The sequence below is a fragment of the Myotis lucifugus genome, unplaced genomic scaffold (assembly GCF_000147115.1).
Source record: "Myotis lucifugus unplaced genomic scaffold, Myoluc2.0 scaffold_43, whole genome shotgun sequence".
Lineage (NCBI taxonomy): Eukaryota > Metazoa > Chordata > Mammalia > Chiroptera > Vespertilionidae > Myotis > Myotis lucifugus.
Genome location: NW_005871091.1, coordinates 2,818,503 through 2,834,587, shown reverse-complemented (window position 1 = coordinate 2,834,587; position 16,085 = coordinate 2,818,503). Strand labels below are relative to the sequence as shown.

The following is a 16,085-nucleotide window of genomic DNA, read 5'->3' as shown; positions in this document are numbered from 1 at the left end:
AATGCTTTTATGCCCCAACATTTTTTTAATTTTTTAAAAATATATTTTTATTGATTTCAGAGAGGAAGGGAGAGGGAAAGAGAGATAGAAACATCAATGATGAGAGAGAATCATTCATCGGCTGTCTTCTGCACGTCCCCTACTGGGGATCAAGCCCACAACCCAGGCACGTGCCCTTGACCGGAATCAAACCTGGGACCCTTCAGTCCGCAGGCTGATGCTCTATCCACTGAGCCAAACCAGCTAGGGCTATGCCCCAACATTTTAACAAAACATTTTTCAATGTTGCTAATTCTAGTTTTTATTATTATTTTAAGTTATATTGTTTACCTAACTTAAGATAGCCATTTTGTTTCCAATGGGATCTTATTATAAGTAATGTTGTAACAAACATCATTTTCCATTTGTTTGTTTTTGTTTTTGTTTATCTCCTATGTCCTTAAGAATTACAGGGTCAAAATGTGAATATGTTTATGGCTTGTTACATAGAGATAGCTTACTTTTCAAACGTGTTACAACAACCCACATTGTCAACAGCTTCATTAAAGTAGATATAAACTAGGCTTCCCTTGAATGGGCCAATCTCCAGGTTGGCAGATGACCAGATAACCCAGTGGAATGTCAGCTATGTTCCGGCGCTGTACCGGAAAATTCCGGAGTGTGCGTTTCTCTCGGGAGATTTGGCCTGTAGTTATGCAGAACCACTTTCTCTTGCTTGCACACGATCTGTTATGACACGCAGACAAGCCTTACTATAGAAGGAACAACCTGCTGTTGGTCGTACCTGTTGGCCGGTCACCTGAAATGTCTCCTCTGCGTGGATGCAGGTTATTTCAAGAGGTTCCGTCCCAGATACATGTCGCAACAATCGACAGGTCTGCAAGAGAGCATTTCTACAGTTCAACTTCCACAAGACAGACTCATGTTATCATTTATAGCGACAATAAAACATGAAAATCCATACAAACAAGTCTTTACATCAAGGAGAAACTATAATACTATATTGGTTACTAACAGAATCTCGAGGAACAAATAAGGGTACAGAGCATTGTTTTTGTGTCCTATCTGATCATGGCAAGGTGCTCACAGACTTCTCGGGCCAGGAGGAGCCTTCGAAAGGATCTGGCAGTGCCCACACATTTTATATATGAAGACACCTGGCTCAGAGAAGTGACTTGCCCAAGGTCTCTAGGCTAAACTAGGTCAATTATTAAACGCCAAGCATTCTTCCTGTCAACAAAAACCACTTTCCTTCGTGGGAAATTAATTAACACACCTTTCATTGGAGATAACACTGGATTAGGCAAGACCGATATAATGAGTGGAGAACTTACCTATATCAGCAAAAATTATTGAAAACCTTGAGGCTTGAAACAACAAATTAGAAAAAAAATATTTTTTCATCTTTTAAAAAGATTTGCTGCAGGAATCTTATAATTACCGAGTTTGCTTACAGTCATAATATTTGGCTTACAAACAAAACAGCATCAAAATTGTTTTAAAAGGAGATGAAGCTACACTCATTTTAAGAATGCTCCTGCCCTGGCCGGTTGCTCAGTGGTTAGAGCACCGGCCCTTGGACCAAAAGGTCTCGGATCCTATTCCCAGTCAAGGACATGTACCTGGGTTGCAGGTTTGATCCCTGGCTCCAGTCAGGGCGCATGTAGGAGGCAACCAATCAGTGTCTCTCTCTCATTGATGTCTCTCTCTCATTGATGTCTCTCTCTCCCTCCCTCCTTCCCTTCCACTCTCTCTAAAAAATCAATGGGAAAATATCTTCAGGTAAGGATTGACAAAAAAAAAAGAATGCTCCTTAGCAGTTTTAAGATATAATCAAATGAAGGAGAGGAAGCTAGTCCAGTTGACCTAAAGGTTTCTTCAGCCCTTAGTCTGAGATGTGATGAGCAGGGTATATTAGATAATTTAAAGACAGCTAGATGGTTCATATTTGTGCATTTATATGCATGTGGTCTAAGTCATACCTTTTATATAGAAGGTATACATGGTTTAAGTATGTATTTTTTACTAGCAGATCAGATGTCAGACATTCTTAATAGGTGGAAGACTTAGAATATCCTATATAATAAAAGCATAGTATGCAAATTGTCCCCTCGACCATGAGTTGTCTGGGAGTTCGACCAGGGGGCGGGGCCGGCCGGGGGAAGGGAGGGAGACCCCGGCCGGCAGCTGGCAGCTGCTAGGAACCCTACCAGTGTACAAATTTCATGCACTGGGCCTCTAGTCAATTAATAATCGGAATTATAGCAAAAGTGGCAGGTAAGCACCAGTAATACGTAACAGAGATTTGGGAAGAACAGGAGAGGTTCAGAGAAGGATTTTGTACTGGATGGCTTCTCCCTGTCCCTCCATATTTACCCTCCTTCTCTCTCAAATCTGCTTTTGTCCCGGGACACTGATCTACATGGTCTGCAGCTATGTTTGGCCAATGGGAACCCCCAGCAATAGACCAGCAGGGATGAGGAGAGTAAGGGCCTTTATTCCCAGGTTCTTTCCCTGCAGGGTCACCTTGGACTGTCTCTATGTCTAGTCCTAAAACCACCTCTCAAGGTGTCTCTCTGGAAGACGCCATGCCCTTCCAGTCTCCAGTAACCACTCCCTCCCGTCAGTGTGGGCGTGGGGGTGGTACCAGCTCTGCTCTCACTCAGCCCAGTTACTGCACTGCCATGGTTTCCTCCCCCGCCCCCCGTGTATGCCACTGTAAACAGCTCCTTTATTAAACCATCTTTAGATGATCCTAATCTGAGTGTGCCATTCTTTCCCTGCTGAGACCCACAGTGCTGCTCAGAGACTGAGCTCTCAAGGAGAATAAGGAAAAGAAGATTAACAAGAAGTGCATTTGCGGGTTCCAGCAGTTTGGGTTGTTTTGTTTTAGAAGCCAGACTGCCTAAGGTCAGAACAGATAAACATAATACCTTTAGAATTCCAAACGAGAGAGAAAATGCTCACGTAAGGTGCCCCGAAACTGCATTTGCGTTAACGTTCCCTGATGATATACAGCTATCATTAAACCACCATTTCTTGAACAAGTAAACCGATCACTCACCTCGACAAGCTGCTCTTTCTGTTCTGAGAATTTACAGGCACATTCAGCCAAACCTTCTAGATTTCCTTCTACTCCCGTAAGTTTTAACGCTTTTAGAACCACGTGGTCAGCATGGTATTTTAACAGATCTGCTGCCAGCTGAGTTGCTGTGCTGTGAAGCTGCAGATGTGGGGGGTGAAGGGTATGAAACAAACAACAAACCATGAGATTTTGTGGCCAAGCACCTCAGAATCACTTTAAAGACCAAAGAGCAGCGACCTCAACACAGTCCCAGTGGAACCTTTCAGGGGGGAGTGCACAGGTCCCCACGGTAACGGTAGCAGTTGTGCAGACCTGGGCGGGTGACAGGAACATCTTCGAGGCCCCTGTGTGGGCAGTAATGCCGTTTGTAGAAAATGAACTCGATCCCTTGTTCATTCTATTATCAATCAGCTCTTTCCCACACAACTCCTCTCTTACCTTAAAAAATGCTTCTGCTACTCTTCAAGGAATAGAACAGTATTACAGTATGGTATCCAAAGTATTAAGAAAAAAATCAATTGGTAGTTTGTCATCATGACTGAGTGTTTTTTTTGTTTGTTTTGTGTGTTTTTTAAAATATATTTTATTGATTTTTTACAGAGAGGAAGGGAGAGGGATAGAGAGTCAGAAACATCGATGAGATAGAAACATCGATCAGCTGCCTCCTGTACACCCCCTACTGGGGATGTGCCCACAACCAAGGTACATGCCCTTGACTGGAATCAAACCTGGGACCCTTCAGTCTGCAGGCCAACGCTCTATCCACTGAGCCAAACCAGTTAGGGCAAGAGTGAATGTTTTTTAAAAATATATTTTTATTAATTTTAGGGAGGAAGGGCGGGGAGAGAGAGAGAGACAGAGGAAGAGAGGAAGAGAGAGATAGATAGAGAGAGAGAGAGAGAGAGAGAGAGAGAGAGAGAGAGAGAGAGAGACATCAATGATGAGAGGATCATTTATTGGCTGCCTCCTGCATGCCCCTAGGCATGTGCCCTGACATGATCTCCTGGTTCATAGGTCGTGCTCATCCACTGAGTCAGTTTTTTATCAGACTTTTGAAAAAGGATCAATGTGGGATTTAGCCAATAAGGTAGTCACCACAATTTGATTGAACACCTACATCATGGCAGGCACTGGGTTAGAGCCTGGGCCCACGTGACAAATAGGATACAACCTTCCCCTCAGCGGGGTTACAGTCCATCTATAGTTGTTACCCAGAACTTTATTCTTAACACCTGGGTCGCAGTAGAAATGATACATAAAAGGGTAAAAAAACCTCCAAGGTTATATTTGACTTTGGAGTGCATTTTAAGCATGGCCCACTCACACTGGATATCTTTGGGTACTATTAACTCCAAAGTCTTCTTATCCTGACCTTAAAATAAGAAATGTGATAGGCCCTAGCCAGTTTGGCTCAGTGGATAGAGCACTGGCCTGTGGACTAAAGGGTCCCAGGTTCAGTTCTGGTCAAGGGCACATGCCCAGGTGCAGGCTCGATCCCCAGTAGGGGGCGTGCAGGAGGCAGCCAATCAATGATTCTCTCTCATCATTGATGTTTCTATCTCTCTCTCCCTCTCTCTTCCTCTCTGAAATCAATAAAATTATAAATTTAAAAGAAAGGTTCTTTTGGGGTTATCCAGAGAGAGATCACTTTTAATAACACTGTCCCCAGAAAAAAAATCTGATCTTGAGTGGAGCCTATTTGAACGAAGTGATTTTTTCCCCCTTGGAAGTAATCCAATGTCAACTCAAATTACAGGGCTTGCTACGAAATTAACAATAGGCAGTCCACATTCACACAATCAAGTGAGAATCATTAGTCAGAAACAAAGACATTAAAATGCCCTTTTTTTGGAAACAAAATATCACATGAGGATTTTAAAAGACTTTGTTTAGCCACCAGGGCCTTAGAGAATAGTTAATGCCAGCCCTTTATTCTACAGACTATGAAAAGGCGGAGTCACTTGTCCAAGGCCACGTAAATTTTACAAATGGTTCTAGAGACAACTTATGACCAACCCTAAGGGAGGAAGGGGGAATAACACCAATTCCTGCTCCGTGCAATGTACTGACAACAGCTTTATAGACGTCATCGCCCTTAATTCTTACAAAACCCTAGGTGGTGGTTGTTATACCCATTCCAGAGGTAAGAAAAATGAAGCTTGTGGAAAGCCACTCCGCCTCAGGGATTTTGTGCTCTTCTGATAGTCACATTTCTAACAATAGTTCAGTTGAAATTGAATAGGATGGGGGGTGGGGGGAATGGGTGGGGTTTGTTTAAACCATAGAAAATGGTATCCTTCTATGTTTAATAGGATGTGAAAATGAAGGTGTCAATAGAGGTCGGTACCAAGTAAGCTGTGAAACAGATCACCATGTATATAATTTTTATTGCTGAACAATATTTCGTTTAGTCATACCAAAATTCGTTTATCAATTCCCATTGATGAGATTTTAGTTTTTTTCCAGTCTGGGGCCATTATAAGTAGCGCTCCTGTGGACATTCATGTACAAGCTTTAAGACTGATGGCACCAATAAAATGGTGGCTTCAAAATTAGTAGGTCCAAGGAAAACTTTAAAAACTTATTTTCTGTGCACAGCGACATACTAATGCATTTCCTACATACCATACACAACATGAAAATTTGCAAAGAGTTACAAGAGGCTTGATTTCAAACTATACTTACTTCTTTCTTAAGTTCATTGAGGCCATGACTGATTTTCAATATACTGAGTTCCAGCTCTTCAGCGATGCTTTTTGTTCTCTTGCTTTGCTAACAAATTTAAAAAGTATATACATAGGGTTACCTCATCTTTTTCATCTGATGACTCCAATTTTACTTGAATTATAAATTATAATAAATTTTAATATCATTCTGTGCACTATAAGAAAAGTAGATTTTTAAAATTTATCTGTTTATGGTTAGAACAGAAAGTAGAATTTTAAGTATTTAGTTATATTTTCCCACTCTATAAATGGGTTAATTTCTAAAATCTAACTTTCTTACATAAATTTATCATATCTAAGACTAAACTATTTTATCTTGTGCCTAGGATGCTCATCATCATTCTTGACCTAGTTAAAAATTAAAACACGAATCCTTTTCAAGGCCTTACACCCTCTCAGATCACACAACCTAAATGAGACCCTCTTCTTACCCACATTAACCCTCAGTCTAAGTCGTCATCCCAGTATGCCATTACATGTTTACTTTTTTACTTATTTGTTTAATGTCTGTCTTTCCCACTAGGCGTTGGTAAGCCCCTTGAAGGCTGCGATCATATTTAGTTTGTTCACCACTGAATCCATAATCCCTGGCACAGCAAATGGAAGGAAGGAAGTGTTCAGTTCTTTGAATGAATAAATCAAAGTTAAATGTCAATATCCTCAAGAAGCCATCTTCATTTTTCTCCCTGAATAAAAATCAATCCCCCTTCAAATCCTCTCAACACATGGTCTTTCCTTCTCTTTGGACGCTTACATAGCTTTCTGTACTTGCCTCACCCCTCCCCACATTCTTCTACATTGCAAATTCTTGCAGGCAAAGATTTTATCTTCTTCATCTCTAGATTTCCAGTGCCTGGCATATAAAAAGCCCACGGTAACAACGGAAATAAATGAATGCATGAACAATACACATGGAATGCAGAATCGGAGATGCCAGTGCTTGTGAAACATGTGAAAGGTGCTACTTGCAAACCTAAGTACTGATAGAATCAGATTCCCAACACAGACAGCATTTCCTCACGGAAACGCTTTTCCCTGAACGGTGGGCTCACATATTTAACACAAAGCAATCTATACTTCAGATTAGAAATCGCACAGATCATTCAAACTAGACAGAAAACATTGCTTCCATCCCTGACACTACTCTACCCTAGGTTACGTTTTCCTGCTAATGTGAGCATTTGCCATGCTGTGATGCCAAGGAAATATGAGTGAAATCTGTGATTCGTATCTACTCTTCATTCATAAATCAATGTATTAAAGGAAGTAAGCTCTGCTCTGGTCAGTCCATTCCCAGCCACATTCACCCTTCCTCATCATCTTTACTGCCAAAGCGTTCCCTTTAAGACGTCCAGATTTGTTCACTCCATGCTATATGTTCCAGATTTGTTCTCTCCATGCTATATGTTGAAATCCATGTTAAATACCGTTTGACACAGCTGAAGTCTAAGAAGTAAATAAAGGTGCCAGCGTCATCTCAGGCTTCTGTCTCTCAATGTTGTAACCCACCCTCTATAAGAAACTTGGCACCTGCATCCTGTGCTGTCCCACCTCTGCCAGCCTTTCCCTCTCCTGCCCATGTTTTACGTAGATCACTAGCCTATGAATGCTCTTTAAGAGTCTCTCCACAGACCAGGAATCTGTGCGAGGGTGAGAAACCTTCCACCGGCAGCTGGATCTACCGTCTTCACTGCATCTAGACCTCCATAAGCTTCCTAAATCGTTGTGTCTGCAAACCAGCTGTCCTCAGAGTGAGGAGCTGTGCACATCTGAGTGCCTCTGGTAAGACTCGGGTCCCAAGACCTTCTAGGTGGGGTCTCCTCTGCTCCCCACTCTGAAGAAGCATTTTGGGGAGGAATGTTCCAGAGGTGAGTTTGGGGGAAGAGCAGAGACAACAGGGTGAACTGTGATGGCGAGGATGGCACAGAGTCCAGACTGGCCAGGATGGGAAACAGGCGTGGATGGTAAACAGGCGTGGATGGTAAGGGTTCTTTGGCCCAGCAGGAGGGGGACGAGGAATGAGACGCCCTCGTCTCCCTCTGGACCACATCCACATTCCTGCTGATGGGGTTAGCGTCCCCATCTCTCACAACTTTAGGGGAGAGCTACTGACAAAGGGTACTTCTATGGCAGCCGGTTCTTACAGCTTGGAGCCACACGGAGGCCAGCTGCTGGAGCTCCGCCCTCGCGTGGGCCGACAGGTCCAGGATGCGCTCCCTGTGCTCGTGGCTGGTGTAGGCGGAATCAGTGAAGTCCTCCGTGCGCTCCAGGACGGCTTCCAGCGTCGCGGAGAGGTTCTCCTTTGACTGAAAGTAAAGATTCTCCCGAAGAGCTTCGATATTCATCTGAGAACAAAAGCAACGTACATCCACGCGTCAATGTTCTCACTTAACAGAAATGGACTGTGGCTTCTAGCAGTGTCCAGGGAGACACGAGCAATTTCTTGCCTGGTCTGGGGGCCCAGGGGGGATGCAACCTCCAGTGACAACTATGATCTCCACTAACCCGGGAGCCCCCGACGGCCATGCAGGGCCTGCTCCCATCGCTGTTAATACAACATTCCTGTGAGGTTAGTGAAGACGAAGGCAGGAAGAGCATGATCATGTAGCAACCGGCAGAAAACATGAACCCACCTCCACGTAAGGGATCTGCGTCTAAGAAAATGCTGACGCAAAGTCCTAGAAAATGCTACACCCAAAAAAGAAAAATGTACTGAGCCCAGGGGAAGGGTGTGGAGGGTGGAGGGTATGGGAAGGACTGGGAAAGGATTCAATTTTTCCTTAATTAATTCAGCAAAACTCGACCATTTTGTCTGATGTCCCCAATAGCACCTCCCTGACCAGTATCCTCGGCCAGGGGGCCTGGATGATCTCTCTGAAAGGGTGAAGCTTCTGATATTGCCACCCCTCTCCAATTGGCTCCTCACCACCTATAAAATCAAGCCCAAACCTCTATGGTAAAACACAAAATCCTCTGGGGTCCTGCCTTCATATACCTCTCTAATAGTCATCTCACCCCCACGCTCACTTCACCACCTGGTGCTTAGAGTTCCTTCACTGTGTCCCTGAGGACAGCCTTCCTCCCTGTCGGTTTCCTAAGATACCTATGCCACCCCAACCTCTAGCTCATGAACATATCACAGAAACAACTGGGGCCAGGAGGCAGCAAGCGCTGATGATCCAGACTGTGTCACATGAAGGTGCTGAGGGAAAATGGCTTACCTTCGTTTAGCACGTTAAAGTCCTTTCACTCATACTATTTCAGGTTAATCTTTACAATATTAAGATTTAGGAGGATCCAGAGCCATAGGGGACTGCCTGCTGCCCCTTCTCCTCCAGTATCCCTCCATCATATGTGGGCAGGATTGTTTTAAAAATGTTTTTATTGATATTTTTTTTAGAGAGAGAAAGAGAGGCAGCGAGAAACATCAATGATGAGAGAATCATTGATCGACTGCCTCCTGCATACCTCCTACTGGGGATTGAACCCGAAATCCTGGCACATGCCTTGACCAGGAATTGACCTGTGACCCCTGGTTCATGAGTCAGTGCTCCACCACAGAGCCACATCGGCAGGGACAGGATTTTTTTTTTTTTAAAGGTAGGAAAGAACATGGATAAAAGTGAGGTATGGAATTGACAATGAGGATCTGAGAATTTGAGAACTTCATAAAAATCAGCATGTTGACCACAGCATTTATGTTAAGGTTTTTTATTTTCCCCTTAGAGAGAATATAGGTGTGGTGTTTTTTTTTGTTTTTTATTTTTTATTAAATTTATCGGGGTAACATTGGTCAACATGAACATACAGGTTTCAGGTGTGGGTTTCTATGTTACAAGATCTGTATATTGCACTGTGTGCTCACCTCACAAAGTCAACTCTTCTCCTGTCACCACATATTAGAACCCCCTTCTTCCCCACCCCCTTCTTTTCTTTTTATTAAGATGCGTTTTTAAACAGTAACTTGGTAAAGTTGTTTTGTTGAAGGCCATTCATTTTTATGATTTCAGAAGATTTGTCCATATATTCACAGTACCAAATCCAGTAAAAATATTCCCTCTACAGGTTACACTCTCCATCTGAAAATAGGTAAGATGCCAAAAAGATAACCACTGGTAGCGAGACTGAGTCTATTCGTAGCAGCTCTGCCCTCCGCGGTGAGAGGGTCAGCAGCAGGCGCAGTCTCAGTGGCCACAGGTACAGCACTGCCCCGAGTGAGCCCGGCAGAAATGCAGTGTCAAGGGGCAAAAGGCCTGGCTCCAACCCTACTTGTTTCCCTAATTATCCTCTGACCTTGACAAGAGAGTCCCCCCCCCCCCCCCCCCCCCCCCCCCCCCCCCGGCCTGTATAAAAAGAGGGGATTAGAATAATAATAATCTCTAAGGTCCCTTTCAAAAACTCTAAGAGAATGGTCCTTCCTTGTAGCTTCCTTCCCCTCAGGAAGGGATTTAGGGCAGGCCTGGCAGCATATAAACAAACCAGAGGTATAAACTGGAAGGTCACAGACATTGGGAATAGAGAGTCCTGCTTTTAAAAAAGAACTCCACCACTTATTAGCTTTTCTCCTAAAACAATGTGGATATAATAGGCCCTGGCCGGGTAGCTCAGTTAGTTAGAGCACCGTCCCGATAAGCCAAAGAGCAGCTTCACCGTCTCTCTGACTTTTGATGCGAAGTTCTGTCCTAAAATGATGGGATTCTGGAGTCAGACTTGCTAGTTTCAGATCCCAACTCTGGCACTTCCCAGCTGGCAGGCATACTTAATCTGATTCTCAGTTTCCCCAACAGTCTATGTCGGGGTGGGGAACCTTCTTTCTGCCAAGGGCCATTTGGGTATTTATAACATCATTCACGGGCCATACAAAATTATCAACTTCACAATGAGCCTGCTATATTTGGTCACACATTTAAGGCACTCACCCCTAATGCCTTGGCAGGGCCAGACCAATGATTTCATGGGCCTGATATGGCCCACGGGCCAGACATTCCCATCCCTGGTCTATGGGGATAAGAACAATAGTTCTTGTGAGAATTATACATACACATACATTTAAAGGACTCAGAACAGGGCAGGTACACAGTAAGTGCTCCATAAATGTTAGCAATGTATTATTGTTCATTTTAAAATTTTAATTATCATAAATACTATTACTATTATTACTACTACTGCCATCTCAAATTGTAAGTCCTATATCCCAGGGAAGAGCAGACATTCCAGCAGAAATGATTTGCTGTCTGCCACCATCCGTGGATGGTGAAGCACTGCTCCGAAGTCTTGCTTAGGGACACGCTCCTAAACAGATGACAGGAGGCTACTGCCAAACCATACAGCTACCCAGGGCCAGAGTAGCTGCGATAACCCACGACCAGTGTTCTTTGTACATCCCACACTAAGCCAAGTGTTACTGGTTATTAAGTTTGTACCTCCTGGCATTTTAAAAAGAGAAATATCTGCTTTTGTGAAGCATCTATTCCAAAATATTACACAAAAATAAAGATATTACATATAGCAATGCTCCTTTAAAATGGACAGAAAGAAAATAGAAATATATTCTCTTTATTCTCACCTTGAATTCTTTAATTCCAGTAAAAATACTGGTGGCTGCACCGGCAGTCTCTCCATTGGGCTTACAGTCGGTCACAATTTCAATGACCTTATCCAGTGCCACTTTCATCCGGTCAAACACCCCTTCTTTGTTTTTATGGGCCGATTCACAGTTGGGATGCCTGAGACATGTCTTCAAAACAAGGGAAGCTTTTTATTTTAAGATCTGATCCAAATCCTAACACACAAAATCTTACAGAGAACATGTCATGCTAATAAAAATGGTTCTTTACCAAAATCTCCCGGGTCCCTGGCTCACCCAGCTGCTTCTCCTCACTAAAAGTGGAAGCAGGATGAGTAAAAAGCGATAGCAAGGTTAAGTGAAAAAGGCAGAGTGCAAAACTATATCTTTATACTTCAATAATCAGATTACTTAAAATTTTTGAAAAAAAAAAACCCTATCTATACCTTTATCATGATTAAAAATATTTTTAAATGTTGTCTTGTGTGCGTAAGAACTGAAAAACAACGAGGAAAAACGATCAGGTGAGATCTGACTGTGGATGTATGTTTGCCTTTTTAAAAAATGATGTAAATGCAAAACTACTCAAGGGCCAGATACTAACAGAGGCTTCCATCTGGGCTCCAGAGAAATCTGTTTTTGTGGCTTTACTGACCCCAGCAGAATAAATATTCTGAGCAGAAAAGGCAATTCTAAACACACTGCTGACGAGATGCTGACTAGTTCGTTCTTGAATTGTACCAATTTGCTGGCCAACTGCAGTTTGGAATTACAAGCTCTTGATTGACAATTGTGTTTAAAGTAGGATAAGGAATTAGAGATATGACTTTCCAGAATAAACAAACTAAGGGCTGACTTAATTCTCCAGTTACTTAACAGATTCTAACTTGCCTAGCTTGCGCTAGAGATAAGTGTGCTGGCTCCCCAACGAGACTGGCAAAACCCCGCAGGCAGTGGCCATGTGGGACAGGCCTCCATTCCCAGCACCTAATTCAGCACCTTCTGCTTAGTTGCTCAAGCAAAGCTGACTCCTAGATGAATTGCTGTTTGGAACCGGGGCAGAAAGTTAGCATTCTTGCCAAAGAATAACTGAGATTCAACTATGAGAGCCTATATTCCAATTTATCATTTTGATCATTTTTAAAATGGACAACATATAAGTTAGATGCACTTAATCAGGTTCTCTAATTAATTTGCAATACAGTGAAACAAAAAGTGCTCTTACCTTTGAAGCTGTGAGAAGCATCATTGTACACTTTTCCAGAACTGCCCTCGCTGCTGCCATTTTTGCCTTTTTCTTTTCATCTTTCAGATCCTAAAGAGAGAATGAAATCGCCGAGCAGGCTAGGATCATGCGGACAATCCAATTTCTTGAAAAGTCATTTACTCAATAATGACAATACTCAACAGTGAAGTGACATGGTTAAAAAAGCGACAACGTGAAAAAACCTAGAATGAAGTTTTACAAAGTGTCCCCTCTTCAATCTGACCACGTGCACAGAACAGAGGGGAGTAAAAAGCTGCCCTTAGTAAGGACGGCAGAGCCAGGGCTGAGCCCCGGGAGAGGCTGCCACGTGCTCATTTTCTGGTGGCCTGCCACGCCTGGCGTTCTCGTGTCCTCGTGGACACACCTCACTCCTAACCAGAAACGCTCATCCCGTGCTTTACTTAAATAAAAGTGGCTTATTTACTGGGCACCTGTGGGCTATTATTTCCTTCAAAATAGATACTTAGAAGGCAACTCTTTCCAGGGACCATGTCTGATTAATCCATCTAAGTACTAATTCATCTCCATATGAGGTTGGTTTGTCCTACACGTAACCAACCTGCTGCTCTGGAATGTTCTTAGGCTGTTTCGTAGATATATAATCTTCCCCAACTAGATTATGTACTCTGAAGCAAGAACTGTATTTTGAATTTTTTTTCTTTTGGTTTCTCTGCATAGAGCCCTTGATGGAATGTGTGCTTATCACAGAAGTATCGAATATTACTTATCCAATCTGGAACCAACTATTCCTCATAATGTTTTGGTTATGACCATCTAATACAGAGGTCAGCATGTATTTTCAATAAAAGGCCAGATAATAAGCTTTTAGGTTTCCTGAACCATATGGTGGTCTTTATCACAACTACTTAATTCTGTCACTGTAGTGTGAACACTGTCCCAGATAATACCTAAACAAATTAGCATGGCTGTGCTCCAATACATTGTTACTTGTGGATACTGACATTTAAAGTGCATAAAATTTTCACCTGCTGCATTAGTCTGTCTGTCTTCATTTCTGAGTTGAGTGACAAGCCCTTTCTTACAAAAAACAAAGACTCAAAGTTGGAGAATGGTTTTCCTTTTATTTGTTTTAGTAAATTATTATAGTAGATTCAAAGTTATGCCTATAATATCACTCATTCACTTGCATCCCAATATAGCTTTCTTTGAACCAAACGTTAATTGAGGTCACAAGATCAGATCCCTACCTCTGAATATCCTCCATTATGAGTATCAAAAATAAAAGCTGAGGTCACTTCTAAAATTTCCCCTTTGCCTTTAACATATCAAACAGGACTTCTTGCAGAACCACCTGTGGGTCTAGCTGACAATGCATCAAGCATGTGCGCCACACAAGACACTTGTAAGCCACACACGCTATCATACAGTGGGTGGTGATGGCCAGTGATGGGCAAAGATGGCATCTCAATCTCAGAGGGCTGGTCCGCAGGACGAAACAGAGGCCTCCATGAATCCCAGGCGGTCCAAGAAGCACCACGGGAAGCATCGCCATCTGGTCTGGCATTTCCCAGGCCAATACCCACCTCCCAACTCCAGCTACAGCCTGAGAGTTCACGCCCCAGACCACCACCTGTGGGGCTACACCAAAGCACCCCCAGAAAAGCTCAATTACTGTACAGTCAACCTGTTTACAAGGTACACTCATGCACAAATACCCTCACAAGGAAACGTCAGTCCTGGATATAATACGGTCTCCCACCTTCCTAAACTTCAGAGCGTGCAGTCTGAACTGGGGCACAGGCCTATAAAGAACTTCTATTACGGTTTCGTTTGAAAACTACAGGTTTTCGAATCAGACATAACTGAGCCCAATCTGCTAGAAGAGTGACCGTGGGAAAGTTTATTATCTCCTCAGATTCAGTTTCCTCAGGTTCACAATAACAGTACCTACTTCACAGGGATGTTTTGAGAATTAAATGAGATCATGGATATTAAGTACCTAACACATAGCCAATGCAAATAAATAACGAGCCCTGATCGAAACGTGAAATGGAACGTTTCACAAAAGAGGAAGCACTTGAGTTGGGCCTTGAAGGCAAGTCTGACTTCCCCAGCGTGTGAGACGGAACAAACAACTGTTATTTGTGCACCAGAAAGTATGCGTGCACTTGAAAACTTTAGCCTGTGGTAAATACGTACATTCTGTCTATCTCCAGTTAGATGTGCAAACTCCACCATTTCATTTCCAAATTGACTGAATATCTGGACAAACTCTTGAAAGCTATTCACTTTCTCCAGTCTTTCCATAGTTGCAAGAACCTGCAAACCAGAGAATATTTTATTCTCAGTGTAGACATGAAAGAGACTAAGAGGTCAGGACTGAGGAGAGAGAGGGAAAGAGAAATTTTCATTTGAGGGGACCGCGGGGCTCAGAGAAGCAGAGGCAGATCCAGGTGAGAATTATCAAGGGGACAAGTTGTTTTTAGGATGGGGAGACTTGGGCTCACTTGAAAATCAAAAGGAAAAAGCATAAAGGAAACGACTAATATGCAAGAGAATATTCAAGAAAATATCCAAGAGAAGAAATGGTGTATGTAGCGAATTCTGGAGAAGGTGAGCACGGGTAGGACTATGGTAATCCAATCTTCAGAGGACCCAGGGTGGGTGAGGATAAGAGATGGTACGTGTTTTAAGGTTAGTCAACCAGGCGTGGGAACACCCTTTTTCTCAGGACGGGGGAAGGAAGGAATCTGCAGAGTGAGGAGTGGAGAGGGAGGCGTGGGGACTTCAGGAGCAGGAAACAGGGTGGATCGGTCAGGAACTGCCTGTGTTAGATGAATTCACTGCCAAGAAGCTGTGGGTAGCCAGGGGTGAATAGAGAGCATGAACCTGTAGGAGAGGCAACAGAAAATGTCATGCATATTCTTGACGTTAGAAATAAAGTAAATAGCCTGGCTGCTTTGGCTCAGTGGTTAGAGTGTCAGGCCACGGACCAAAGGGTCGTGGGCTGGATTCCAGGTCAGGGGCGCGTGCCTCAGTTGCAGGTTTGATCCCCGGCCCCAGTCCCTGACGGGGTGAGTTCTGGAGGCAACCAGTTGATGTACTTGTGTGCGTGTATGTGCGCGTGCGTGTGTGTGTGTGTGTGTGTGTGTGTGTGTGTGTGTGTCTTTCCCCCTTCTCCCTCCCTTCTACTCTCTGAAAATCAATGAAAAAAAATATCCTCGGGTGAGGATTAAAAAAATAATTTAAAAAAATTAAAAATAATAAAAAATAAAAAAGAAAGTAAATAGATGTGAAACAGTGTTCCGAATACTTCTCTCTAAAACAACACTGCTGGGTTAGTTTTAGTCCCACCAAGCTGGTAACGAAAACACAGATATCCTGTGTTTCCTTCTCTCTAATGAGGATGTGATGGATACTTGGCCAGTTAATCTGCCCGGGCAGCTCAGGAAGTCCCGGCGACTCCACAGATAAGGCAGG

At 43.2% G+C, this 16,085-nt stretch overlaps 1 protein-coding gene across 7 annotated transcripts in view; it reads right to left on the bottom strand.

The window, feature by feature from the left end:
- The window catches only part of CTNNAL1 (catenin alpha like 1), a 53,559-nt gene that overhangs the window by 19,876 nt on the left and 17,598 nt on the right, over positions 1–16,085 (bottom strand). For 3 of the 7 annotated variants that reach the window (XM_006088043.3, XM_023753297.1, XM_023753302.1), the window contains exons 4-10: positions 14,805–14,924; positions 12,603–12,692; positions 11,378–11,548; positions 7,956–8,156; positions 5,771–5,857; positions 3,065–3,223; positions 785–877 (exon numbers count right to left, since the gene is read on the bottom strand). In XM_006088043.3, coding sequence (XP_006088105.1) covers positions 785–877; positions 3,065–3,223; positions 5,771–5,857; positions 7,956–8,156; positions 11,378–11,548; positions 12,603–12,692; positions 14,805–14,924 — 921 coding nt within the window. The remainder of the gene's footprint in view (positions 1–784; positions 878–3,064; positions 3,224–5,770; positions 5,858–7,955; positions 8,157–11,377; positions 11,549–12,602; positions 12,693–14,804; positions 14,925–16,085) is intronic. The other 4 variants (XM_023753298.1, XM_023753300.1, XM_023753299.1 and 1 more) reach the window with 4 other exon arrangements.